The 27,644-nt window shown below is 46.9% G+C and overlaps 1 protein-coding gene and 1 long non-coding RNA gene across 6 annotated transcripts in view; one reads left to right on the top strand and one right to left on the bottom strand.

Annotated features, from left to right (window-relative positions):
* LOC140074768 (uncharacterized) overlaps positions 1-27,644 on the bottom strand; it is a 147,596-nt gene that overhangs the window by 73,063 nt on the left and 46,889 nt on the right. The window lies entirely within an intron of this gene.
* The window catches only part of CACNA1H (calcium voltage-gated channel subunit alpha1 H), a 308,384-nt gene that overhangs the window by 259,744 nt on the left and 20,996 nt on the right, over positions 1-27,644 (top strand). For all 3 annotated transcript variants that reach the window (XM_072119929.1, XM_072119927.1, XM_072119928.1), the window contains exons 26-27: positions 4,366-4,517; positions 5,560-5,669. In XM_072119929.1, the coding sequence (XP_071976030.1) occupies positions 4,366-4,517; positions 5,560-5,669 (262 nt within the window). The remainder of the gene's footprint in view (positions 1-4,365; positions 4,518-5,559; positions 5,670-27,644) is intronic.

Below are 27,644 nucleotides of genomic sequence, written 5' to 3'. Positions count from 1 at the left end.
TCGGATTGTGGCGCATCGGCACCGGCATGCACGCGACGGAAATCGGGGGGCGTGGCCGAACGAAAACCCGACAGATTCGGAAAAACCGCCACATTTAAGAAAAAAATTGTGTCGCGAAAATTTCACTCACCTTCATCCAGGATAGGCCGGTGTATTTCGAGGCATTCCAGCGGACTTCAGCGCAGCAGCGGCACCTGGTGGACGGCGGAGGAACTACCTTGATGAATCCCGGCCGGACCCGAATCCAGCGCAGAGAACGCGCCACTGGATCGCGAACGGGCCGGGTAAGTAAATCTGCCCCATTGGGCATCTGAACGCACTGGAGTTCACCGGCTCGGCTGAGTGAAGGTAAGCGCGCGTCCCAAGCGACACATTTCTTTTTTTAAATGCGGCGTTTTTTCCGAATCCGTCGGGTTTTCGCTTGGCCACGCCCCTCGATTTCCGTCGCGTGCATGCCGGCGCCGATGCGCCACAATCCGATCGCGTGCGCCAAAATCCCGGGCCAATACAGGGGAAATCGGCCCAAATCGGAAATATTCGGGTAACACGTCGGGAAAACGCGAATCGGGCCCTTAGTAAATGACCCCCATTGTAATTACTTTAAATATAATAAATCCACAGTTTTCTGCGGCACAGATAGATAGGAGATTGATATGAGATATATAGATGTTACATAGATGAGGTAGATAGATATGAAGCAGATATATAAGAGATAGATATGAGATTCAGGGGCTGTGGGGAGTGTAGTCCGGTGTGTGGTGTATTGTCTGGTGGTATCCATGCTTGCTGTGTGACCATGCTATGCTTACTCCTTGGCTGTGACCATGACTAATCCACAGAGAGACCAGAACAGGACTCCAGTGTCCCCCCTCCAGAATTTATGTGGACCATACCAGAATACAAGGAGAAAGAGGTTTGCTGGAGATGTCCGGCCACAAAATAGTCCCCCCAATCTATGAGGTGTACATATAGAGCACTAGGAGGTTCTGATATTTGCTCCACACCCACCTCTTCCTTCTCGGCTACGTCTCCAGCCTGTGACGAGCTCTGCATGTCTATGCTTCTGTGATCCGCATGCGAGTCATTCCATGAAGTTGGGGAGATGATCACGTGATCTAGTGGACTGGCCATTCCTCATGCTGCAATTATGGAGATTTGGTGGCCGGTGATAGTAATAACATGTCTTCAGCAAGAAGGACCAGCCTTCTTCTTACTCCCCAAGGTGTGGAGGGCCCTAAAATAAAGTTGTGTCCTATTGGTGTTTTGCCCAGGGCCCAGCCTCAACCTTCTTAGGAAAGTGTTGGGGTTTGGCCGCTGGAGCCCTTCTTCTTCATTGAAAGTTCTCGTTAGATATTGTCCTCATGATTAGAAATATTGTACAGTTTGGCCATTCCTTAATTTTCGCAGATAGGAGCTACTTAAATGGTAGTCTTCACCCTTCCGTTATCTGAATTTATAGAAGAAGTTATGGGAGAAGCCAGAAGATGGAATGGGAAATATTAACATATAGTTAAACCTTTTCAAGGAATAGATCCCTTGGATGGTCCAAAGCCCATTGGGGCCTTCCCCTGAGTTTTCGAAAATTGACTCCTCATTAGATCTACTATTAATGTGGAATTATGGAGGAGGTTGGAGGAAAAGCTGAAGGCATCTATAGCTACTTACTTGCTATGGCATCTTGATCATTGACCTCTAGCACAGTCACCTGGCTTCTCACTAGATCTAGTGATCGTTTGCCCCATCTTATTGTACTGTTGCTTTGTTACTAACCAGTTTAGTTGAGACCTAAGGATCTATAGGGTCATATATATAGAGGACATCCACATGAAGATTACTGTTGGCCAGTTGGTGGAGTTCCTGGTACAGGGTGCAGCACTTGCCCGATGTCAGGACTGGTCTAGTCCTCTATGTCTCATACTTAGTGGTGAAGTAGAGTGATGGTGATCAGGCGGAGGAGCTTTCATCTCTTCTGGATAATTACTCGTCGTTTTATCTACTCCCGAGCATTAAATATACATTATATCTGCAGTTACCGGCCGCGGGAGACGATGGAGACGTTTAGCCCCGTCCTAATCTACTCTGTAAATGTCTGATAATCCAGAGAGACTCGCACCATCTCCTGAACCTGCCGATGATAGAAATGATAATAACTGCGGGGAGGATGTACATTATACATTATAGCACAAGGAAACAGGAGAAATGTACATGGCGCAGCTCTGCAGTGATTCATGAGGCAACTAGTGAATAGTCCAAGAATCACAGCATCTAAGAGGCAGAACCAGCGCAGACCTGTGTGTACCACAAGTGCAGAGATCCAAAGTCCTACAACTGGAAAGTTGTACGGTCCTCGATGTAAATAGCATAGCCCCACAGTCCTGGAGTAGCATAGCCCCACAGTCCTGGAGGAGCATAGCCCCACAGTTGTAGAGGAGCATAGCCCCGCAGTCCTGGAGGAGCATAGCCCCGCAGTCCTGGAGGAGCAAAGCCGCATAGCCCCATAGTCGTAGAGGAGCATAGCCTCGTAGTCCTGGAGGAGCATAGCCCCACAGTCCTGGTGGAGCATAGCCCCGTAGTCCTGGAGGAGCATAGCCCCACAGTTCTGGAGGAGCATAGCCCCACAGTCCTGGAGGAGCATAGCCCCACAGTCCTGGAGGAGCATAGCCCCACAGTCCTGGAGGAGCATAGCCCCACAGTCCTGGTGCAGCATAGCCCCGCAGTCCTGGAGGAGCATAGCCCCGCAGTCCTGGTGGAGCATAGCCCCGCAGTCCTGGAGGAGCATAGCCCCGCAGTCCTGGAGGAGCATAGCCCCGCATTCCTGGAGGAGCATAGCCCCGCAGTCCTGGGGGAGCATAGTCCCGCAGTCCTGGGGGAGCATAGCCCCGCAGTCCTGGAGCAGCATAGCCCCGCAGTCCTGGAGCAGCATAGCCCCGCAGTCCTAGAGGAGCATAGCCCCGCAGTCCTGGGGGAGCATAGCCCCGCAGTCCTGGAGTAGCATAGCCCCGCAGTCCTGGAGCAGCATAGCTCCGCAGTCCTGGAGGAGCATAGCCCCGCAGTTGTAGAGGAGCGTAGCCCCGCAGTTGTAGAGGAGCGTAGCCCCGCAGTCCTGGAGGAGCATAACCCCGCAGTCCTAGAAGAACATAGGCCCACAGTCTTAGTAGTGGTGCATAGTCCCACAGTCCTAGAGGTTCATAACCCCACAGGCCTAGAAGAGGTTAACCCCACAGGTCTAGAAGAGCATAGCCCTGCAGTCAGGGGTGTAACTACAGGAATATGAGCCATAGCAGCTTCTATGGGGTCTACAGTGTCAGGGGACGCCAGAATGTGTGTGATTGTAACTCACATGTGTGAATATAGAAATATGTATATTAATTTAAGGAGGAAGGGGGCCCCATTCAGAAGTCTGCTATGGGGTCCTGAATCTCCTAGTTACACCCCTGCACGCAGTCCTACTCACTGTTTTAGAAGGTAGCCCCAGAGCAATTGAAGAACATATTTCCACAGTTGTAGAAGATCATAGCCTCACTGTCCTAGAAGAGCACAGCCCCAAAGTACAAGAGGTGCATAGCCCTACAATCCTAGAAGTTCACAGCGTTACATTCCCATAACATAGTGTAACATATCTGCGCAGCCTCCGCTTCCTTCCTCTCCCGTTTTGGTTCCTACATAATACCGGCATTGTACCCAAGCTTTGTCAGTCTCGTGAAGAGCGGGGCCTGCCTATAGGAACTATGCAGAGCACATGACGGCCAGGAGCCTCTGCCAGCTGGAGCCCCGTCCAGGACCTCGAGTGCCTCCATTGCTGCAGATGTGGGCGCTGGCGGAGGCCGCTCGGTGCCATGTCTTGTTCCTTATCAGTGTGATGCCATTCTTGCTGGAGAAACACTTGAGAATGTTTGCCGAGTTATTTTTGGCGACATTCACGAGAGCGGAGTCGTGTATTTCTGGAAGCACTTAGACGGGACATGGGTTTTTGTGTTTGGTCCTCTCGAGCCAAGTTCCTGTTAGTTGTTTGTCTGGGCACGTTAATTGCATAGATGCCAACAATCAGGGTCAGGTCACACGTAGCGGACACAGTCCAGACTCTCATCGGGGTCGGTTTGGGCTATAAATATATGATTCTACAGGCTTGACCTGTGATTACCCATAATCCCCCATAATGAGAACTTCCTAATGGATGGTGCCTTCCAGAATGACCCCAGTGGTAGAGTGTCGTTGGAGCGTAGCCCTAGGTCCTGTCTGTGTGTCCGTCATCCGTCCTGTCTGTCTAGCCGTGTCTGCCAGCTCTATGTGCTTCTTGATGTTCACCATCGTTTTGTCGGGACACTGATAATATTTTACTTTGTGGCTTTTACATTTTTCACACAGAAGCCCAGAGGAGACCGTACTACGCCGACTACTCCCCAACCCGGAAATACATCCACTCGCTGTGCACCAGCCACTACCTGGACCTCTTCATCACCTTCATCATTGGTATCAATGTCATCACCATGTCTATGGAGCACTACAACCAACCCAAGGTAGGTCCCGGACCAAACTATGAAAGTCACCACCACTACCATACTTGTTAGGAGGTGTTAACATGGCCTGACATGTAGAACATCTTCTTAGCTTCACTTTTGAACCACCTCCAGACAGGACACATAACCAAGGCCTCCAGAATGTTGTGGTCCAATGGCGTGTCCACCACCCACTCTTGTTACACATTGGATCAAGGCAGTCAGTTGACCTACAAGTGTCAAAGAGTCTTCTGCTTGGACTGTAGGTCTCATAGGTCCGATGTATCTATGTAGGGTAGGCACTGAGCACCATTGGGACCCTCATATTATGGACTTCGGGGTCTCCCCCACCTTGTGATCGGTTTAAATCACAACTAGGCCAAAGCTTCCAGTTGACCAGCAGGTTTCAAGAGACTCTTCTCTGGTTGTCATCTTCAAGAGATCCGGACCATTCATGTGATGAGCCAAAAATCTAGATGGTGGCTTGAACAACTAATGGACATCAAGGACTGGAACCACTTAGTGCTGGCAAGGTCAACATCACTGCACACGTAGATGCGATACTGACCCACCAGAATGGTGGCACTGCAATGTCCTAATGACTAGGGTCCTCATACAGCTCCCCCAAAATCTAAACATCTTCACAAATATCCAGCTTGGTTGGTTTCTCTCTGTGATATTTCTTATTTTTGAGTATAATTCACATCTCCTGGCATTCAGATCACCATCAAAAGTCTATGTCAGTGCTGGAACTCCCCCCCCATCATGTGCAACCATGTTGTCATGCATAATTCATGTAGCCTCTCATGCCGGATTACGTAAGTGATCCTGCCAATCCATCTGCTCCTCATAATATATTGGCCTCATCCGCTGTTTTTGAAGTATTTGGCCTGACGATAACAAACAAGGAGGAGAACAGAAGAACAAGTTCTGGTGCGATCACACACATCCTCTCTATGAGCGGGGTCACAAGGGTTAAGGAAGGGTTTAATCTCCACTAAACCAGATGGGATCACGTTTATATGAAGATAACTAATCTCTGCGTGTTCATGTTTTCTTCTAGTCCCTGGAAGAGGCTTTGAAATACTGTAACTACGTCTTCACCATCGTCTTTGTGTTTGAAGCTCTCCTGAAGCTGGTCGCCTTTGGTTTTCGAAGATTCTTTAAGGACAGGTACAGTCCAACTTACACAACACAAATAACTATTAAAGGGATATTCCAGGCTAAACTGCTGTTTACATAGAACAGAGGAAAAAACTACTATAAGGCCCCTTCCACACTCGCGTTGCAGATCACGTCAGAGTTTGATCAGGGAGCGATCAGTTTTTGGTCAGTGAAAAACGCACATTTTGTATCAGAGTGCAATCAGTTTTCAGTCAGAGTTTGTTCAGTGTCTCAGTTTTTCACGTGCGTTTTTGATGCAATTTCAATGCGTTTTTCACGCGCAGAAAACGCGCGTGAAATGGACTCAGGACTGAGCTCTATCTTTTCTATGGCAATTGATGCGTGAAAAACGCATTGCACTTGCATGTGTTTCAGAGTGCAGTGCGTTTTTGATGCATCTCCATAGACTTGCATGGTGCGTTTTAAAAAAAAAACGCGCTTGTGTGCATGAAAAAAAATGCAAGTCTGAAAAGACCCATTGGTTACAATGGGTCAGAGTGCAATGCAAGTTCTGAGCGTCAAAAGCACGCGCAGAAAACGCGCGTGAAAAACGCAAGTGTGAAAGGGGCCTAATACTGCCCCTATGTACAGGAATATAACTACTATAATACTGCCCCCTATGTACAGGAATATAACTACTATAATACTGCCCCCTATGTACAAGAATATAACTACTATAATACTGCCCCCTATGAACAAGAATATAACTACTATAATACTGCCCCTATGTACAGGAATATAACTACTATAATACTGCCCCTATGTACAGGAATATAACTACTATAATACTGCCCCCTATGTACAGGAATATAACTACTATAATACTGCCCCCTATGTACAAGAATATAACTACTATAATACTGCCCCCTATGAACAAGAATATAACTACTATAATACTGCCTCCTATGTACAGGAATATAACTACTATAATACTGCCCCCTATATACAAGAATATAACTGCTATAATACTGCCCCCTATGTACAGGAATATAACTACTATAATACTGCCCCCTATGTACAAGAATATAACTACTATAATACTGCCCCCTATGTACAAGAATATAACTACTATAATACTGCCTCCTATGTACAAGAATATAACTACTATAATACTGCCCCCTATGTACAAGAATATAACTACTATAATACTGCCCCCTATGTACAAGAATATAACTACTATGATACTGCCTCCTATGTACAGGAATATAACTGCTATAATACTGCCTCCTATGTACAGGAATATAACTACTATAATACTGCCCCTATGTACAGGAATATAACTACTATAATACTGTCCCCTATGTACAGGAATATAACTACTATAATACTGCCCCCCCCCATGTACAAGAATATAACTACTATAATACTGCCCCCCCCCCCCCCATGTACAAGAATATATCTACTATAATACTGCTCCCTATGTACAGGAATATAACTACTATAATACTGCCCCCTATGTACAGGAATATAACTACTATAATACTGCCCCCTATGTACAGGAATATAACTGCTATAATACTGCCCCCTATGTATAAGGATATAACTACTATAATACTGCCCCCTATGTACAGGAATATAACTACTATAATACTGCCCCCTATGTACAGGAATATAACTACTATAATACTGCCCCCTATGTACAAGAATATAACTACTATAATACTGCCCCCTATGTACAGGAATATAACTACTATAATACTGCCCTCTATGTACAGGAATGTAACTACTATAATACTGCCCTCTATGTACAAGAATATAACTACTATAATACTGCTCCCTATGTACAAGAATATAACTACTATAATACTGCCCCTATGTACAGGTATATAACTACTATAATACTGCCCCCTATGTACAGGAATATAACTACTATAATACTGCCCCCTATGTACAGGAATATAACTACTATAATACTGCCCCTATGTACAGGAATATAACTGCTATACTACTGCCCCTATGTACAAGAATATAACTACTATAATACTGCTCCTATGTACAAGATTATAACTACTATAATACTGCCCTCTATGTACAAGATTATAACTACTATAATACTGCCCTCTATGTACAAGAATATAACTACTATAATACTGCCACTATGTACAAGAATATAACTACTATAATACTGCTCCCTATGTACAGGAATATAACTACTATAATACTGCCCTCTATGTACAAGAATATAACTACTATAATACTGCCCCCTATGTACAAGAATATAACTACTATAATACTGCCTCCTATGTACAAGAATATAACTACTATAATACTGCCCCCTATGTACAAGAATATAACTACTATAATACTGCCCCCTATGTACAAGAATATAACTACTATGATACTGCCTCCTATGTACAGGAATATAACTGCTATAATACTGCCTCCTATGTACAGGAATATAACTACTATAATACTGCACCTATGTACAGGAATATAACTACTATAATACTGTCCCCTATGTACAGGAATATAACTACTATAATACTGCCCCCCCCCCCATGTACAAGAATATAACTACTATAATACTGCCCCCCCCATGTACAAGAATATATCTACTATAATACTGCTCCCTATGTACAGGAATATAACTACTATAATACTGCCCCCTATGTACAGGAATATAACTACTATAATACTGCCCCCTATGTACAGGAATATAACTGCTATAATACTGCCCCCTATGTATAAGGATATAACTACTATAATACTGCCCCCTATGTACAGGAATATAACTACTATAATACTGCCCCCTATGTACAGGAATATAACTACTATAATACTGCCCCCTATGTACAAGAATATAACTACTATAATACTGCCCCCTATGTACAGGAATATAACTACTATAATACTGCCCTCTATGTACAGGAATATAACTACTATAATACTGCCCTCTATGTACAAGAATATAACTACTATAATACTGCTCCCTATGTACAAGAATATAACTACTATAATACTGCCCCTATGTACAGGTATATAACTACTATAATACTGCCCCCTATGTACAGGAATATAACTACTATAATACTGCCCCCTATGTACAGGAATATAACTACTATAATACTGCCCCTATGTACAGGAATATAACTGCTATACTACTGCCCCTATGTACAAGAATATAACTACTATAATACTGCTCCTATGTACAAGATTATAACTACTATAATACTGCCCTCTATGTACAAGAATATAACTACTATAATACTGCCCCCTATGTACAAGAATATAACTACTATAATACTGCTCCCTATGTACAGGAATATAACTACTATAATACTGCCCTCTATGTACAAGAATATAACTACTATAATACTGCCCCCTATGTACAAGAATATAACTACTATAATACTGCTCCCTATGTACAGGAATATAACTACTATAATACTGCCCTCTATGTACAAGAATATAACTAATATTCTTGTATATAGGGGGAAGTATTATAGTAGTTATATTCTTGTACATAGAGGGCAGTATTATAGTAGTTATATTCTTGTAAATAGGGGGCAGTATTATAGAACTACTATAATACTGCCCCCTATGTACAAGAATGTAACTACTATAATACGGCTCCCTATGTACAGGAATGTAACTACTATAATACTGCCCCCTATGTACAAGAATATAACTACTATAATACTGCCCCTTATGTACAGGAATATAACTACTATAATACTGCCCTCTATGTACAAGAATATAACTACTATAATACTGCCCCCTATGTACAAGAATATAACTTCTATAATACTGCCCCCTATGTACAAGAATATAACTACTATAATACTGCCCCCTATGTACAGGAATGTAACTACTATAATACTGCCCTCTATGTACAAGAATATAACTACTATAATACTGCCCCCTATGTACAAGAATGTAACTACTATAATACTGCCCCTATGTACAAGAATATAACTACTATAATACTGCCCCCTATGTACAGGAATATAACTACTATAATACTGCCCCATATGTATAGGAACATAACTACTATAATACTGCCCCCCTATGTACAGAAATATAACTACTATAATACTGCCCCCTATGTACAAGAATATAACTACTATAATACTGCCCCCTATGTACAAGAATATGACTACTATAATACTTCCCCTATGTACAAGAATATAACTACTATAATACTGCCCCCTATGTACAGGAATATAACTACTATAATACTGCCCCCTATGTACAGGAATATAACTACTATAATACTGCCCCATGTACAGAAATATAACTACTATAATACTGCCCCCTATGTACAAGAATATAACTACTATAATACTGCCCCCTATGTACAAGAATATAACTACTATAATACTGCCCCCTATGTACAAGAATATAACTACTATAATACTGCCCCCTATGTACAAGAATATAACTACTATAATACTGCCCCCTATGTACAAGAATATAACTACTATAATACTACCCCCTATGTACAAGAATATAACTACTATAATACTACCCCCTATGTAAATATATATAAATACTATAATACTGCCCCCTATGTACAAGAATATAACTACTATAATACTGCCCCCTATGTACAAGAATATAACTACTATAATACTCCCCTATGTACAAGAATATAACTACTATAATACTGCCCCTATGTACAAGAATATAACTACTATAATACCGCCCCCTATGTACAGGAATATAACTACTATAATACTGCCCCCTATGTACAAGTATATAACTACCATAATACTGCCCCCTATGTACAAGAATATAACTACTATAATACTGCCCCCTGTGTACAGGAATATAACTACTATAATACTGCCCCCTATGTACAAGAATATAACTACTATAATACTGCCCCTATGTACAAGAATATAACTACTATAATACTGCCCCCCTATGTACAAGAATATAACTACTATAATACTGCCCCCTATGTACAGGAATATAACTACTATAATACTGCCCCCTATGTACAGGAATATAACTACTATAATACTGCCCCCTATGTACAGGGATATAACTACTATAATACTGCCCCCTATGTACAAGAATATAACTACTATAATACTGCCCCCTATGTACAGGAATGTAACTACTATAATACTGCCCTCTATGTACAAGAATATAACTACTATAATACTGCCCCCTATGTACAAGAATGTAACTACTATAATACTGCCCCTATGTACAAGAATATAACTACTATAATACTGCCCCCTATGTACAGGAATATAACTACTATATTACTGCCCCATATGTATAGGAACATAACTACTATAATACTGCCCCCCTATGTACAGAAATATAACTACTATAATACTGCCCCCTATGTACAAGAATATAACTACTATAATACTGCCCCCTATGTACAAGAATATGACTACTATAATACTGCCCCCTATGTACAAGAATATAACTACTATAATACTGCCCCCTATGTACAGGAATATAACTACTATAATACTGCCCCCTATGTACAAGAATATAACTACTATAATACTCCCCTATGTACAAGAATATAACTACTATAATACTGCCCCTATGTACAAGAATATAACTACTATAATACCGCCCCCTATGTACAGGAATATAACTACTATAATACTGCCCCCTATGTACAAGTATATAACTACCATAATACTGCCCCCTATGTACAAGAATATAACTACTATAATACTGCCCCCTGTGTACAGGAATATAACTACTATAATACTGCCCCCTATGTACAAGAATATAACTACTATAATACTGCCCCTATGTACAAGAATATAACTACTATAATACTGCCCCCCTATGTACAAGAATATAACTACTATAATACTGCCCCCTATGTACAGGAATATAACTACTATAATACTGCCCCCTATGTACAGGAATATAACTACTATAATACTGCCCCCTATGTACAGGGATATAACTACTATAATACTGCCCCCTATGTACAAGAATATAACTACTATAATACTGCCCCCTATGTACAGGAATGTAACTACAATAATACTGCCCTCTATGTACAAGAATATAACTACTATAATACTGCCCCCTATGTACAAGAATGTAACTACTATAATACTGCCCCTATGTACAAGAATATAACTACTATAATACTGCCCCCTATGTACAGGAATATAACTACTATAATACTGCCCCATATGTATAGGAACATAACTACTATAATACTGCCCCCCTATGTACAGAAATATAACTACTATAATACTGCCCCCTATGTACAAGAATATAACTACTATAATACTGCCCCCTATGTACAAGAATATGACTACTATAATACTGCCCCCTATGTACAAGAATATAACTACTATAATACTGCCCCCTATGTACAGGAATATAACTACTATAATACTGCCCCCTATGTACAGGAATATAACTATTATAATACTGCCCCCCTATGTACAGAAATATAACTACTATAATACTGCCCCCTATGTACAAGAATATAACTACTATAATACTGCCCCCTATGTACAAGAATATAACTACTATAATACTGCCCCCTATGTACAAGAATATAACTACTATAATACTGCCCCCTATGTACAAGAATATAACTACTATAATACTACCCCCTATGTACAAGAATATAACTACTATAATACTACCCCCTATGTAAATATATATAAATACTATAATACTGCCACCTATGTACAAGAATATAACTACTATAATACTGCCCCCTATGTACAAGAATATAACTACTATAATACTCCCCTATGTACAAGAATATAACTACTATAATACTGCCCCTATGTACAAGAATATAACTACTATAATACCGCCCCCTATGTACAGGAATATAACTACTATAATACTGCCCCCTATGTACAAGAATATAACTACCATAATACTGCCCCCTATGTACAAGAATATAACTACTATAATACTGCCCCCTATGTACAAGAATATAACTACTATAATACTGCCCCCTATGTACAGGAATATAACTACTATAATACTGCCCCCTATGTACAAGAATATAACTACTATAATACTGCTCCCTATGTACAGGAATATAACTACTATAATACTGCCCCTATGTACAAGAATATAACTACTATAATACTGCCCCCTGTGTACAGGAATATAACTACTATAATACTGCCCCCTATGTACAAGAATATAACTACTATAATACTGCCCCCTATGTAAATATATATAACTATTATAATTCCTTGGTTTGCACCCTTGTGGCTCTGCTTTCTTGTATATGAGTAGTCACAGTTGCATGGGTCTGGGGTAATGGGGGGTAGGTGAGTATGAGGTATGTATATGTGCCGCTCTGTGCTCCCCTCCCCCCTCCTCTCTGTGCAGGTTCCTTCATATACATGTTTCCGCCTCTATCACTCATGGATACAGGTTATGGGGCGCTGAGTTCTTTGTGTAGCTAAGAGGAATCACATCAGCGCAGTCTGTGCCAGGGGAGACACATGAGTCACTAACCTTTATATTATCCATATCATCCCTGAGCGTTTACACCGCGGAGCAGGGGGGGGGGCAGTACAGGATTAGGGCGAGCAGTAAAGGCACCTTGAGCTGTAAATGCATGAGAATAAATACTCAGGATTTGTAAAGTGAGATGAGTAATGCTGCGATTATGTGTGCAGGTATATAGGACACTCTGTGTGCATCGGAGTGTCACTCGATTACAGTGCCAGTGCTGCGCCTCCTACTGGGAACAAACTCAAAGGGAACCTGTCATCAGGAATGTCAGTATTAGCAGGTGAACGGTTCCAATAGCCAATGCTATACTGATTCAGAATGCTGACAAAGGCATTTTTTAAAATCATTTCAGTAGTTTATAAAAGTTTTTTTCACATTACTTGGCTCCCTGCCACCAGGGTGTGGCGATTCCCTGGGGAGCTGCAGCCTTTGTGCTCCACATGTTCTTCCTACCCTCCACACCATCCCCCTCCTGCTTGAGGCTGGAGGACAAGAGACTGACACAGGATGCAGCTGCGCCTCCCACGGGGCTCACCACACGCTGCTGGCAGGGAGTCAGGTAATGTGAAATAAAGAATTATAAAGTACTGAAATAATTCAGAATGCTGACAAAGGCATTTTTAAAATCAGCACAGCAAAGACTATTGGAACCTATGGGAGTTTAGTGCTCACCCTAAGCCCCCCCTGGACCAACCAACAGCTAACGGCACCCAAAGTGTCTCCACTAACCTAGTACATCCATAGATTTGTCTGATATCACAGAGATATATGTGTAATGCTTTCCTCCTCCTGTGGGGGGCACTGCAGGGGATCGAACACTGAGGACCTACCTCCATCTCTTGTGATGTATACAGGGGTCCAGCTGCATCACTGTAAACATCGCCCTTAGAGTGGGTCTATACATCTATAATTGGCCTATTAAAGGGGTCTTGGATCAGATTGTTGGGGTCCTGCACCCAGCGCCCCCACAGATATAGGACCCCGAGAAGCGACGGCCATATCTCACGTACATCAGGTGCTGCTCATCTCGTGTGCTAATTAGACTTCTTCCCCTCCAGGGGCGATAGCGCTTATTTCCATGTGTCTGATAAATCACGAGTCCATGTTCTTTAACACTCGGAGCCCTGGATCCATCATCATCTCCGGCTCAGGATCCGAGTTGTCAAAAAAAACCTGATGATTATTAAGATGAATTTGGAGGAAGCGTCTCCAGCTCCGCGCTCATCTCAACGGACAAGACGCTGATTTACTTGTGTTACTTACAGACGACTATTGATTCCTGTCTGTAATCAGCAATTATCGGGCCGATCCATCCAGTAATGATCTCACTAATGAAGTCGGGCAGCGCCGGGTGCAGGGACCGCGCACATTTGTTATGAAACAAAACTACAAGATGTTCCCAAATTTATATGTCAAAATAAAACTAGTTTAGGTCTAAGGCAATGAAGACATTGGAGGGTTAGTATGTGACCCCCTGGTGGTCTAGGACATTGGAGGGTTAGTATGTGATCCCCTGGTGGTCTAGGACATTGGAGGGTTAGTATGTGATCCCCTGGTGGTCTAGGACATTGGAGGGTTAGTATGTGATCCCCTGGTGGTCTAGGACATTGGAGGGTTAGTATGTGATCCCCTGGTGGTCTAGGACATTGGAAGGTTAGTATGTGATCCCCTGGTGGTCTAGGACATTGGAGGGTTAGTATGTGATCCCCTGGTGGTCTAGGACATTGGAGGGTTAGTATGTGATCCCCTGGTGGTCTAGGACATTGGAAGGTTAGTATGTGATCCCCTGGTGGTCTAGGACATTGGAGGGTTAGTATGTGATCCCCTGGTGGTCTAGGACATTGGAGGGTTAGTATGTGACCCCCTGGTGGTCTAGGACATTGGAGGGTTAGTATGTGATCCCCTGGTGGTCTAGGACATTGGAGGGTTAGTATGTGATCCCCTGGTGGTCTAGGACATTGGAGGGTTAGTATGTGATCCCCTGGTGGTCTAGGACATTGGAGGGTTAGTATGTGATCCCCTGGTGGTCTAGGACATTGGAGGGTTAGTATGTGATCCCCTGGTGGTCTAGGACATTGGAGGGTTAGTATGTGACCCCCTGGTGGTCTAGGACATTGGAGGGTTAGTATGTGACCCCCTGGTGGTCTATGGCATTGGAGGGTTAGTATGTGACCCCCTGGTGGTCTAGGACATTGGAGGGTTAGTATGTGATCCCCTGGTGGTCTAGGACATTGGAGGGTTAGTATGTGATCCCCTGGTGGTCTAGGACATTGGAGGGTTAGTATGTGACCCCCTGGTGGTCTAGGGCATTGGAGGGTTAGTATGTGACCCCCTGGTGGTCTAGGGCATTGGAGGGTTAGTATGTGATCCCCTGGTGGTCTAGGACATTGGAGGTTTAGTATGTGACCCCCTGGTGGTCTAGGACATTGGAGGGTTAGTATGTGATCCCCAGGTGGTCTAGGACATTGGAGGGTTAGTATGTGACCCCCTGGTGGTCTAGGACATTGGAGGGTTAGTATGTGATCCCCTGGTGGTCTAGGACATTGGAGGGTTAGTATGTGATCCCCTGGTGGTCTAGGGCATTGGAGGGTTAGTATGTGATCCCCTGGTGGTCTAGGACATTGGAGGGTTAGTATGTGATCCCCTGGTGGTCTAGGACATTGGAGGGTTAGTATGTGATCCCCTGGTGGTCTAGGACATTGGAGGTTTAGTATGTGACCCCCTGGTGGTCTAGGACATTGGAGGGTTAGTATGTGATCCCCTGGTGGTCTAGGACATTGGAGGGTTAGTATGTGACCCCCTGGTGGTCTAGGACATTGGAGGGTTAGTATGTGATCCCCTGGTGGTCTAGGACATTGGAGGGTTAGTATGTGATCCCCTGGTGGTCTAGGGCATTGGAGGGTTAGTATGTGATCCCCTGGTGGTCTAGGACATTGGCAGGTTAGTATGTGATCCCCTGGTGGTCTAGGACATTGGAGGGTTAGTATGTGATCCCCTGGTGGTCTAGGGCATTGGCGGGTTAGTATGTGACCCCCTGGTGGTCTAGGACATTGGAGGGTTAGTATGTGATCCCCTGGTGGTCTAGGACATTGGAGGGTTAGTATGTGATATCCTGGTGGTCTAGGACATTGGAGGGTTAGTATGTGATCCCCTGGTGGTCTAGGACATTGGAGGGTTAGTATGTGATCCCCTGGTGGTCTAGGACATTGGAGGGTTAGTATGTGATACCCTGGTGGTCTAGGACATTGGAGGGTTAGTATGTGATCCCCTGGTGGTCTAGGACATTGGAGGGTTAGTATGTGATCCCCTGGTGGTCTAGGACATTGGAGGGTTAGTATGTGATCCCCTGGTGGTCTAGGACATTGGAGGGTTAGTATGTGATCCCCTGGTGGTCTAGGACATTGGCAGGTTAGTATGTGATCCCCTGGTGGTCTAGGACATTGGAGGGTTAGTATGTGATCCCCTGGTGGTCTAGGGCATTGGCAGGTTAGTATGTGACCCCTGGTGGTCTAGGACATTGGAGGGTTAGTATGTGATCCCCTGGTCGTCTAGGGCATTGGAGGGTTAGTATGTGATCCCCTGGTGGTCTAGGACATTGGAGGGTTAGTATGTGATCCCCTGGTGGTCTAGGACATTGGAGGGTTAGTATGTGATCCCCTGGTGGTCTAGGGCATTGGAGGGTTAGTATGTGATCCCCTGGTGGTCTAGGACATTGGAGGGTTAGTATGTGATCCCCTGGTGGTCTAGGACATTGGAGGGTTAGTATGTGATCCCCTGGTGGTCTAGGACATTGGAGGGTTAGTATGTGACCCCCTGGTGGTCTAGGACATTGGAGGGTTAGTATGTGATCCCCTGGTGGTCTAGGACATTGGAGGGTTAGTATGTGATCCCCTGGTGGTCTAGGACATTGGAGGGTTAGTATGTGATCCCCTGGTGGTCTAGGACATTGGAGGGTTAGTATGTGATCCCCTGGTGGTCTAGGACATTGGAGGGTTAGTATGTGATCCCCTGGTGGTCTAGGACATTGGAGGGTTAGTATGTGACCCCCTGGTGGTCTAGGACATTGGAGGGTTAGTATGTGACCCCCTGGTGGTCTATGGCATTGGAGGGTTAGTATGTGACCCCCTGGTGGTCTAGGACATTGGAGGGTTAGTATGTGATCCCCTGGTGGTCTAGGACATTGGAGGGTTAGGATGTGATCCCCTGGTGGTCTAGGACATTGGAGGGTTAGTATGTGACCCCCTGGTGGTCTAGGGCATTGGAGGGTTAGTATGTGACCCCCTGGTGGTCTAGGGCATTGGAGGGTTAGTATGTGATCCCCTGGTGGTCTAGGACATTGGAGGTTTAGTATGTGACCCCCTGGTGGTCTAGGACATTGGAGGGTTAGTATGTGATCCCCAGGTGGTCTAGGACATTGGAGGGTTAGTATGTGACCCCCTGGTGGTCTAGGACATTGGAGGGTTAGTATGTGATTCCCTGGTGGTCTAGGACATTGGAGGGTTAGTATGTGATCCCCTGGTGGTCTAGGGCATTGGAGGGTTAGTATGTGATCCCCTGGTGGTCTAGGACATTGGAGGGTTAGTATGTGATCCCCTGGTGGTCTAGGACATTGGAGGGTTAGTATGTGATCCCCTGGTGGTCTAGGACATTGGAGGTTTAGTATGTGACCCCCTGGTGGTCTAGGACATTGGAGGGTTAGTATGTGATCCCCTGGTGGTCTAGGACATTGGAGGGTTAGTATGTGACCCCCTGGTGGTCTAGGACATTGGAGGGTTAGTATGTGATCCCCTGGTGGTCTAGGACATTGGAGGGTTAGTATGTGATCCCCTGGTGGTCTAGGGCATTGGAGGGTTAGTATGTGATCCCCTGGTGGTCTAGGACATTGGCAGGTTAGTATGTGATCCCCTGGTGGTCTAGGACATTGGAGGGTTAGTATGTGATCCCCTGGTGGTCTAGGGCATTGGCGGGTTAGTATGTGACCCCCTGGTGGTCTAGGGCATTGGAGGGTTAGTATGTGATCCCCTGGTGGTCTAGGACATTGGAGGGTTAGTATGTGATATCCTGGTGGTCTAGGACATTGGAGGGTTAGTATGTGATCCCCTGGTGGTCTAGGACATTGGAGGGTTAGTATGTGATCCCCTGGTGGTCTAGGACATTGGAGGGTTAGTATGTGATACCCTGGTGGTCTAGGTCATTGGAGGGTTAGTATGTGATCCCCTGGTGGTCTAGGACATTGGAGGGTTAGTATGTGATCCCCTGGTGGTCTAGGACATTGGAGGGTTAGTATGTGATCCCCTGGTGGTCTAGGACATTGGAGGGTTAGTATGTGATCCCCTGGTGGTCTAGGACATTGGCAGGTTAGTATGTGATCCCCTGGTGGTCTAGGACATTGGAGGGTTAGTATGTGATCCCCTGGTGGTCTAGGGCATTGGCAGGTTAGTATGTGACCCCCTGGTGGTCTAGGACATTGGAGGGTTAGTATGTGATCCCCTGGTGGTCTAGGGCATTGGAGGGTTAGTATGTGATCCCCTGGTGGTCTAGGACATTGGAGGGTTAGTATGTGATCTCCTGGTGGTCTAGGACATTGGAGGGTTAGTATGTGACCCCCTGGTGGTCTAGGACATTGGAGGGTTAGTATGTGATCCCCTGGTGGTCTAGGACATTGGAGGGTTAGTATGTGATCCCCTGGTGGTCCAGGACATTGGAGGGTTAGTATGTGACCCCCTGGTGGTCTAGGGCATTGGAGGGTTAGTATGTGATCCCCTGGTGGTCTAGGGCATTGGAGGGTTAGTATGTGATCCCCTGGTGGTCTAGGACATTGGAGGGTTAGTATGTGATCCCCTGGTGGTCTAGGACATTGGAGGGTTAGTATGTGACCCCCTGGTGGTCTAGGGCATTGGAGGGTTAGTATGTGATCCCCTGGTGGTCTAGGACATTGGAGGGTTAGTATGTGATCCCCTGGTGGTCTAGGACATTGGAGGGTTAGTATGTGACCCCCTGGTGGTCTAGGACATTGGAGGGTTAGTATGTGACCCCCTGGTGGTCTAGGACATTGGAGGGTTAGTATGTGAACCCCTGGTGGTCTAGGACATTGGAGGGTTAGTATGTGATCCCCTGGTGGTCTAGGGCATTGTAGAGTTAGTATGTGATCCCCTGGTGGTCTATGGCATTGGAGGGTTAGTATGTGATCCCCTGGTGGTCTAGGACATTGGAGGGTTAGTATGTGATCCCCTGGTGGTCTAGGACATTGGAAGGTTAGTATGTGATCCCCTGGTGGTCTAGGACATTGGAGGTTTAGTACTTGATCCCCTGGTGGTCTAGGACATTGGAGGGTTAGTATGTGATCCCCTGGTGGTCTAGGGCATTGGCAGGTTAGTATGTGATCCCCTGGTGGTCTAGGGCATTGGAGGGTTAGTATGTGATCCCCTGGTGGTCTAGGGCATTGGAGGGTTAGTATGTGATCCCCTGGTGGTCTAGGGCATTGGAGGGTTAGTATGTGATCCCCTGGTAGTCTAGGGCATTGGCAGGTTAGTATGTGATCCCCTGGTGGTCTAGGACATTGGAGGGTTAGTATGTGATCCCCTGGTGGTCTAGGGCATTGGCGGGTTAGTATGTGACCCCCTGGTGGTCTAGGACATTGGAGGGTTAGTATGTGATCCCCTGGTGGTCTAGGACATTGGAGGGTTAGTATGTGATATCCTGGTGGTCTAGGACATTGGAGGGTTAGTATGTGATCCCCTGGTGGTCTAGGACATTGGAGGGTTAGTATGTGATCCCCTGGTGGTCTAGGACATTGGAGGGTTAGTATGTGATACCCTGGTGGTCTAGGACATTGGAGGGTTAGTATGTGATCCCCTGGTGGTCTAGGACATTGGAGGGTTAGTATGTGATCCCCTGGTGGTCTAGGACATTGGAGGGTTAGTATGTGATCCCCTGGTGGTCTAGGACATTGGAGGGTTAGTATGTGATCCCCTGGTGGTCTAGGACATTGGCAGGTTAGTATGTGATCCCCTGGTGGTCTAGGACATTGGAGGGTTAGTATGTGATCCCCTGGTGGTCTAGGGCATTGGCAGGTTAGTATGTGACCCCCTGGTGGTCTAGGACATTGGAGGGTTAGTATGTGATCCCCTGGTGGTCTAGGGCATTGGAGGGTTAGTATGTGATCCCCTGGTGGTCTAGGACATTGGAGGGTTAGTATGTGATCTCCTGGTGGTCTAGGACATTGGAGGGTTAGTATGTGACCCCCTGGTGGTCTAGGACATTGGAGGGTTAGTATGTGATCCCCTGGTGGTCTAGGACATTGGAGGGTTAGTATGTGATCCCCTGGTGGTCCAGGACATTGGAGGGTTAGTATGTGACCCCCTGGTGGTCTAGGGCATTGGAGGGTTAGTATGTGATCCCCTGGTGGTCTAGGGCATTGGAGGGTTAGTATGTGATCCCCTGGTGGTCTAGGACATTGGAGGGTTAGTATGTGATCCCCTGGTGGTCTAGGACATTGGAGGGTTAGTATGTGACCCCCTGGTGGTCTAGGGCATTGGAGGGTTAGTATGTGATCCCCTGGTGGTCTAGGACATTGGAGGGTTAGTATGTGATCCCCTGGTGGTCTAGGACATTGGAGGGTTAGTATGTGACCCCCTGGTGGTCTAGGACATTGGAGGGTTAGTATGTGACCCCCTGGTGGTCTAGGACATTGGAGGGTTAGTATGTGAACCCCTGGTGGTCTAGGACATTGGAGGGTTAGTATGTGATCCCCTGGTGGTCTAGGGCATTGTAGAGTTAGTATGTGATCCCCTGGTGGTCTATGGCATTGGAGGGTTAGTATGTGATCCCCTGGTGGTCTAGGACATTGGAGGGTTAGTATGTGATCCCCTGGTGGTCTAGGACATTGGAAGGTTAGTATGTGATCCCCTGGTGGTCTAGGACATTGGAGGTTTAGTACTTGATCCCCTGGTGGTCTAGGACATTGGAGGGTTAGTATGTGATCCCCTGGTGGTCTAGGGCATTGGCAGGTTAGTATGTGATCCCCTGGTGGTCTAGGGCATTGGAGGGTTAGTATGTGATCCCCTGGTGGTCTAGGGCATTGGAGGGTTAGTATGTGATCCCCTGGTGGTCTAGGGCATTGGAGGGTTAGTATGTGATCCCCTGGTAGTCTAGGGCATTGGCAGGTTAGTATGTGATCCCCTGGTGGTCTAGGGCATTGGCAGGTTAGTATGTGATCCCCTGGTGGTCTAGGGCATTGGCAGGTTAGTATGTGATCCCCTGGTGGTCTAGGGCATTGTAGGGTTAGTATGTGATCCCCTGGTGGTCTAGGGCATTGGAGGGTTAGTATGTGATCCCCTGGTGGTCTAGGACATTGGAGGGTTAGTATGTGATCCCCTGGTGGTCTAGGGCATTGGAGGGTTAGTATGTGATCCCCTGGTGGTCTAGGACATTGGAGGGTTAGTATGTGATCCCCTGGTGGTCTAGGGCATTGGAGGGTTAGTATGTGATCCCCTGGTGGTCTAGGACATTGGAGGGTTAGTATGTGATCCCCTGGTGGTCTAGGACATTGGAGGGTTAGTATGTGATCCCCTGGTGGTCTAGGACATTGGAGGGTTAGTATGTGACCCCCTGGTGGTCTAGGACATTGGAGGGTTAGTATGTGATCCCCTGGTGGTCTAGGACATTGGAGGGTTAGTATGTGATCCCCTGGTGGTCTAGGACATTGGAGGGTTAGTATGTGATCCCCTGGTGGTCTAGGACATTGGAGGGTTAGTATGTGATCCCCTGGTGGTCTAGGACATTGGAGGGTTAGTATGTGATCCCCTGGTGGTCTAGGACATTGGAGGGTTAGTATGTGACCCCCTGGTGGTCTAGGACATTGGAGGGTTAGTATGTGACCCCCTGGTGGTCTATGGCATTGGAGGGTTAGTATGTGACCCCCTGGTGGTCTAGGACATTGGAGGGTTAGTATGTGATCCCCTGGTGGTCTAGGACATTGGAGGGTTAGGATGTGATCCCCTGGTGGTCTAGGACATTGGAGGGTTAGTATGTGACCCCCTGGTGGTCTAGGGCATTGGAGGGTTAGTATGTGACCCCCTGGTGGTCTAGGGCATTGGAGGGTTAGTATGTGATCCCCTGGTGGTCTAGGACATTGGAGGTTTAGTATGTGACCCCCTGGTGGTCTAGGACATTGGAGGGTTAGTATGTGATCCCCAGGTGGTCTAGGACATTGGAGGGTTAGTATGTGACCCCCTGGTGGTCTAGGACATTGGAGGGTTAGTATGTGATTCCCTGGTGGTCTAGGACATTGGAGGGTTAGTATGTGATCCCCTGGTGGTCTAGGGCATTGGAGGGTTAGTATGTGATCCCCTGGTGGTCTAGGACATTGGAGGGTTAGTATGTGATCCCCTGGTGGTCTAGGACATTGGAGGGTTAGTATGTGATCCCCTGGTGGTCTAGGACATTGGAGGTTTAGTATGTGACCCCCTGGTGGTCTAGGACATTGGAGGGTTAGTATGTGATCCCCTGGTGGTCTAGGACATTGGAGGGTTAGTATGTGACCCCCTGGTGGTCTAGGACATTGGAGGGTTAGTATGTGATCCCCTGGTGGTCTAGGACATTGGAGGGTTAGTATGTGATCCCCTGGTGGTCTAGGGCATTGGAGGGTTAGTATGTGATCCCCTGGTGGTCTAGGACATTGGCAGGTTAGTATGTGATCCCCTGGTGGTCTAGGACATTGGAGGGTTAGTATGTGATCCCCTGGTGGTCTAGGGCATTGGCGGGTTAGTATGTGACCCCCTGGTGGTCTAGGACATTGGAGGGTTAGTATGTGATCCCCTGGTGGTCTAGGACATTGGAGGGTTAGTATGTGATATCCTGGTGGTCTAGGACATTGGAGGGTTAGTATGTGATCCCCTGGTGGTCTAGGACATTGGAGGGTTAGTATGTGATCCCCTGGTGGTCTAGGACATTGGAGGGTTAGTATGTGATACCCTGGTGGTCTAGGTCATTGGAGGGTTAGTATGTGATCCCCTGGTGGTCTAGGACATTGGAGGGTTAGTATGTGATCCCCTGGTGGTCTAGGACATTGGAGGGTTAGTATGTGATCCCCTGGTGGTCTAGGACATTGGAGGGTTAGTATGTGATCCCCTGGTGGTCTAGGACATTGGCAGGTTAGTATGTGATCCCCTGGTGGTCTAGGACATTGGAGGGTTAGTATGTGATCCCCTGGTGGTCTAGGGCATTGGCAGGTTAGTATGTGACCCCCTGGTGGTCTAGGACATTGGAGGGTTAGTATGTGATCCCCTGGTGGTCTAGGGCATTGGAGGGTTAGTATGTGATCCCCTGGTGGTCTAGGACATTGGAGGGTTAGTATGTGATCTCCTGGTGGTCTAGGACATTGGAGGGTTAGTATGTGACCCCCTGGTGGTCTAGGACATTGGAGGGTTAGTATGTGATCCCCTGGTGGTCTAGGACATTGGAGGGTTAGTATGTGATCCCCTGGTGGTCCAGGACATTGGAGGGTTAGTATGTGACCCCCTGGTGGTCTAGGGCATTGGAGGGTTAGTATGTGATCCCCTGGTGGTCTAGGGCATTGGAGGGTTAGTATGTGATCCCCTGGTGGTCTAGGACATTGGAGGGTTAGTATGTGATCCCCTGGTGGTCTAGGACATTGGAGGGTTAGTATGTGACCCCCTGGTGGTCTAGGGCATTGGAGGGTTAGTATGTGATCCCCTGGTGGTCTAGGACATTGGAGGGTTAGTATGTGATCCCCTGGTGGTCTAGGACATTGGAGGGTTAGTATGTGACCCCCTGGTGGTCTAGGACATTGGAGGGTTAGTATGTGACCCCCTGGTGGTCTAGGACATTGGAGGGTTAGTATGTGAACCCCTGGTGGTCTAGGACATTGGAGGGTTAGTATGTGATCCCCTGGTGGTCTAGGGCATTGTAGAGTTAGTATGTGATCCCCTGGTGGTCTATGGCATTGGAGGGTTAGTATGTGATCCCCTGGTGGTCGAGGACATTGGAGGGTTAGTATGTGATCCCCTGGTGGTCTAGGACATTGGAAGGTTAGTATGTGATCCCCTGGTGGTCTAGGACATTGGAGGTTTAGTACTTGATCCCCTGGTGGTCTAGGACATTGGAGGGTTAGTATGTGATCCCCTGGTGGTCTAGGGCATTGGCAGGTTAGTATGTGATCCCCTGGTGGTCTAGGGCATTGGAGGGTTAGTATGTGATCCCCTGGTGGTCTAGGGCATTGGAGGGTTAGTATGTGATCCCCTGGTGGTCTAGGGCATTGGAGGGTTAGTATGTGATCCCCTGGTAGTCTAGGGCATTGGCAGGTTAGTATGTGATCCCCTGGTGGTCTAGGACATTGGAGGGTTAGTATGTGATCCCCTGGTGGTCTAGGGCATTGGCGGGTTAGTATGTGACCCCCTGGTGGTCTAGGACATTGGAGGGTTAGTATGTGATCCCCTGGTGGTCTAGGACATTGGAGGGTTAGTATGTGATATCCTGGTGGTCTAGGACATTGGAGGGTTAGTATGTGATCCCCTGGTGGTCTAGGACATTGGAGGGTTAGTATGTGATCCCCTGGTGGTCTAGGACATTGGAGGGTTAGTATGTGATACCCTGGTGGTCTAGGACATTGGAGGGTTAGTATGTGATCCCCTGGTGGTCTAGGACATTGGAGGGTTAGTATGTGATCCCCTGGTGGTCTAGGACATTGGAGGGTTAGTATGTGATCCCCTGGTGGTCTAGGACATTGGCAGGTTAGTATGTGATCCCCTGGTGGTCTAGGACATTGGAGGGTTAGTATGTGATCCCCTGGTGGTCTAGGGCATTGGCAGGTTAGTATGTGACCCCCTGGTGGTCTAGGACATTGGAGGGTTAGTATGTGATCCCCTGGTGGTCTAGGGCATTGGAGGGTTAGTATGTGATCCCCTGGTGGTCTAGGACATTGGAGGGTTAGTATGTGATCTCCTGGTGGTCTAGGACATTGGAGGGTTAGTATGTGACCCCCTGGTGGTCTAGGACATTGGAGGGTTAGTATGTGATCCCCTGGTGGTCTAGGACATTGGAGGGTTAGTATGTGATCCCCTGGTGGTCCAGGACATTGGAGGGTTAGTATGTGACCCCCTGGTGGTCTAGGGCATTGGAGGGTTAGTATGTGATCCCCTGGTGGTCTAGGGCATTGGAGGGTTAGTATGTGATCCCCTGGTGGTCTAGGACATTGGAGGGTTAGTATGTGATCCCCTGGTGGTCTAGGACATTGGAGGGTTAGTATGTGACCCCCTGGTGGTCTAGGGCATTGGAGGGTTAGTATGTGATCCCCTGGTGGTCTAGGACATTGGAGGGTTAGTATGTGATCCCCTGGTGGTCTAGGACATTGGAGGGTTAGTATGTGACCCCCTGGTGGTCTAGGACATTGGAGGGTTAGTATGTGACCCCCTGGTGGTCTAGGACATTGGAGGGTTAGTATGTGAACCCCTGGTGGTCTAGGACATTGGAGGGTTAGTATGTGATCCCCTGGTGGTCTAGGGCATTGTAGAGTTAGTATGTGATCCCCTGGTGGTCTATGGCATTGGAGGGTTAGTATGTGATCCCCTGGTGGTCTAGGACATTGGAGGGTTAGTATGTGATCCCCTGGTGGTCTAGGACATTGGAAGGTTAGTATGTGATCCCCTGGTGGTCTAGGACATTGGAGGTTTAGTACTTGATCCCCTGGTGGTCTAGGACATTGGAGGGTTAGTATGTGATCCCCTGGTGGTCTAGGGCATTGGCAGGTTAGTATGTGATCCCCTGGTGGTCTAGGGCATTGGAGGGTTAGTATGTGATCCCCTGGTGGTCTAGGGCATTGGAGGGTTAGTATGTGATCCCCTGGTGGTCTAGGGCATTGGAGGGTTAGTATGTGATCCCCTGGTAGTCTAGGGCATTGGCAGGTTAGTATGTGATCCCCTGGTGGTCTAGGGCATTGGCAGGTTAGTATGTGATCCCCTGGTGGTCTAGGGCATTGGCAGGTTAGTATGTGATCCCCTGGTGGTCTAGGGCATTGTAGGGTTAGTATGTGATCCCCTGGTGGTCTAGGGCATTGGAGGGTTAGTATGTGATCCCCTGGTGGTCTAGGACATTGGAGGGTTAGTATGTGATCCCCTGGTGGTCTAGGGCATTGGAGGGTTAGTATGTGATCCCCTGGTGGTCTAGGGCATTGGAGGGTTAGTATGTGATCCCCTGGTGGTCTAGGGCATTGGAGGGTTAGTATGTGATCCCCTGGTAGTCTAGGGCATTGGCAGGTTAGTATGTGATCCCCTGGTGGTCTAGGGCATTGGCAGGTTAGTATGTGATCCCCTGGTGGTCTAGGACATAGGAGGGTTAGTATGTGACCCCCTGGTGGTCTAGGGCATTGGCAGGTTAGTATGTGACCCCTGGTGGTCTAGGGCATTGGCAGGTTAGTATGTGATCCCCTAGTGGTCTAGGGCATTGGAAGGTTAGTATGTGATCCCCTGGTGGTCTAGGACATAGGAGGGTTAGTATGTGATCCCCTGGTGGTCTAGGACATTGGAGGGTTAGTATGTGATCCCCTGGTGGTCTAGGGCATTGGAGGGTTAGTATGTGATCCCCTGGTGGTTTAGGGCATTGGAGGGTTAGTATGTGATCCCCTGGTGGTCTAGGGCATTGGGAGATTAGTATGTGATCCCCTGGTGGTCTAGGGCATTGGCAGGTTAGTATGTGATCCCCTGGTGGTCTAGGGCATTGTAGGGTTAGTATGTGATCCCCTGGTGGTCTATGGCATTGGAGGGTTAGTAGGTGATCCCCTGGTGGTCTAGGACATTGGAGGGTTAGTATGTGATCCCCTGGTGGTCTAGGACATTGGAGGGTTAGTATGTGATCCCCTGGTGGTCTAGGGCATTGGAGGGTTAGTATGTGATCCCCTGGTGGTCTAGGACATTGGAAGGTTAGTATGTGATCCCCTGGTGGTCTAGGACATTTGAGGGTTAGTATGTGATCCCCTGGCGGTCTAGGGCATTGGAGGGTTAGTAGGTGATACCCTGGTGGTCTAGGGCATTGGAGGGTTAGTAGGTGATACCCTGGTGGTCTAGGACATAGGAGGGTTAGTATGTGATCCCCTGGCGGTCTAGGGCATTGGAGGGTTAGTATGTGATCCCCTGGTGGTCTAGGGCATTGGAGAGTTAGTATGTGATCCCCTGGTGGTCTAGGGCATTGGAGGGTTAGTATGTGATCCCCTGGTGGTCTAGGACATTGGAGGGTTAGTATGTGATCCCGTGGTGGTCTAGGGCATTGGCAGGTTAGTATGTGATCCTCTGGTGGTCTAGGACATTGGAGGGTTAGTATGTGATCCCCTGGTGGTCTAGGGCATTGGAGGGTTAGTATGTGATCCCCTGGTGGTCTAGGGCATTGGAGGGTTAGTATGTGATCCCCTGGTGGTCTAGGGCATTGGAGGGTTAGTATGTGACCCCCTGGTGGTCTAGGACATTGGAGGGTTAGTATGTGATCCCCTGGTGGTCTAGGGCATTGGAGGGTTAGTATGTGATCCCCTGGTGGTCTAGGGCATTGGAG

The sequence above is a fragment of the Engystomops pustulosus genome, chromosome 8 (assembly GCF_040894005.1).
Source record: "Engystomops pustulosus chromosome 8, aEngPut4.maternal, whole genome shotgun sequence".
In the NCBI taxonomy this organism is placed as follows: Eukaryota; Metazoa; Chordata; class Amphibia; order Anura; family Leptodactylidae; genus Engystomops; species Engystomops pustulosus.
This window is presented reverse-complemented; position numbering and strand designations above follow the sequence as displayed.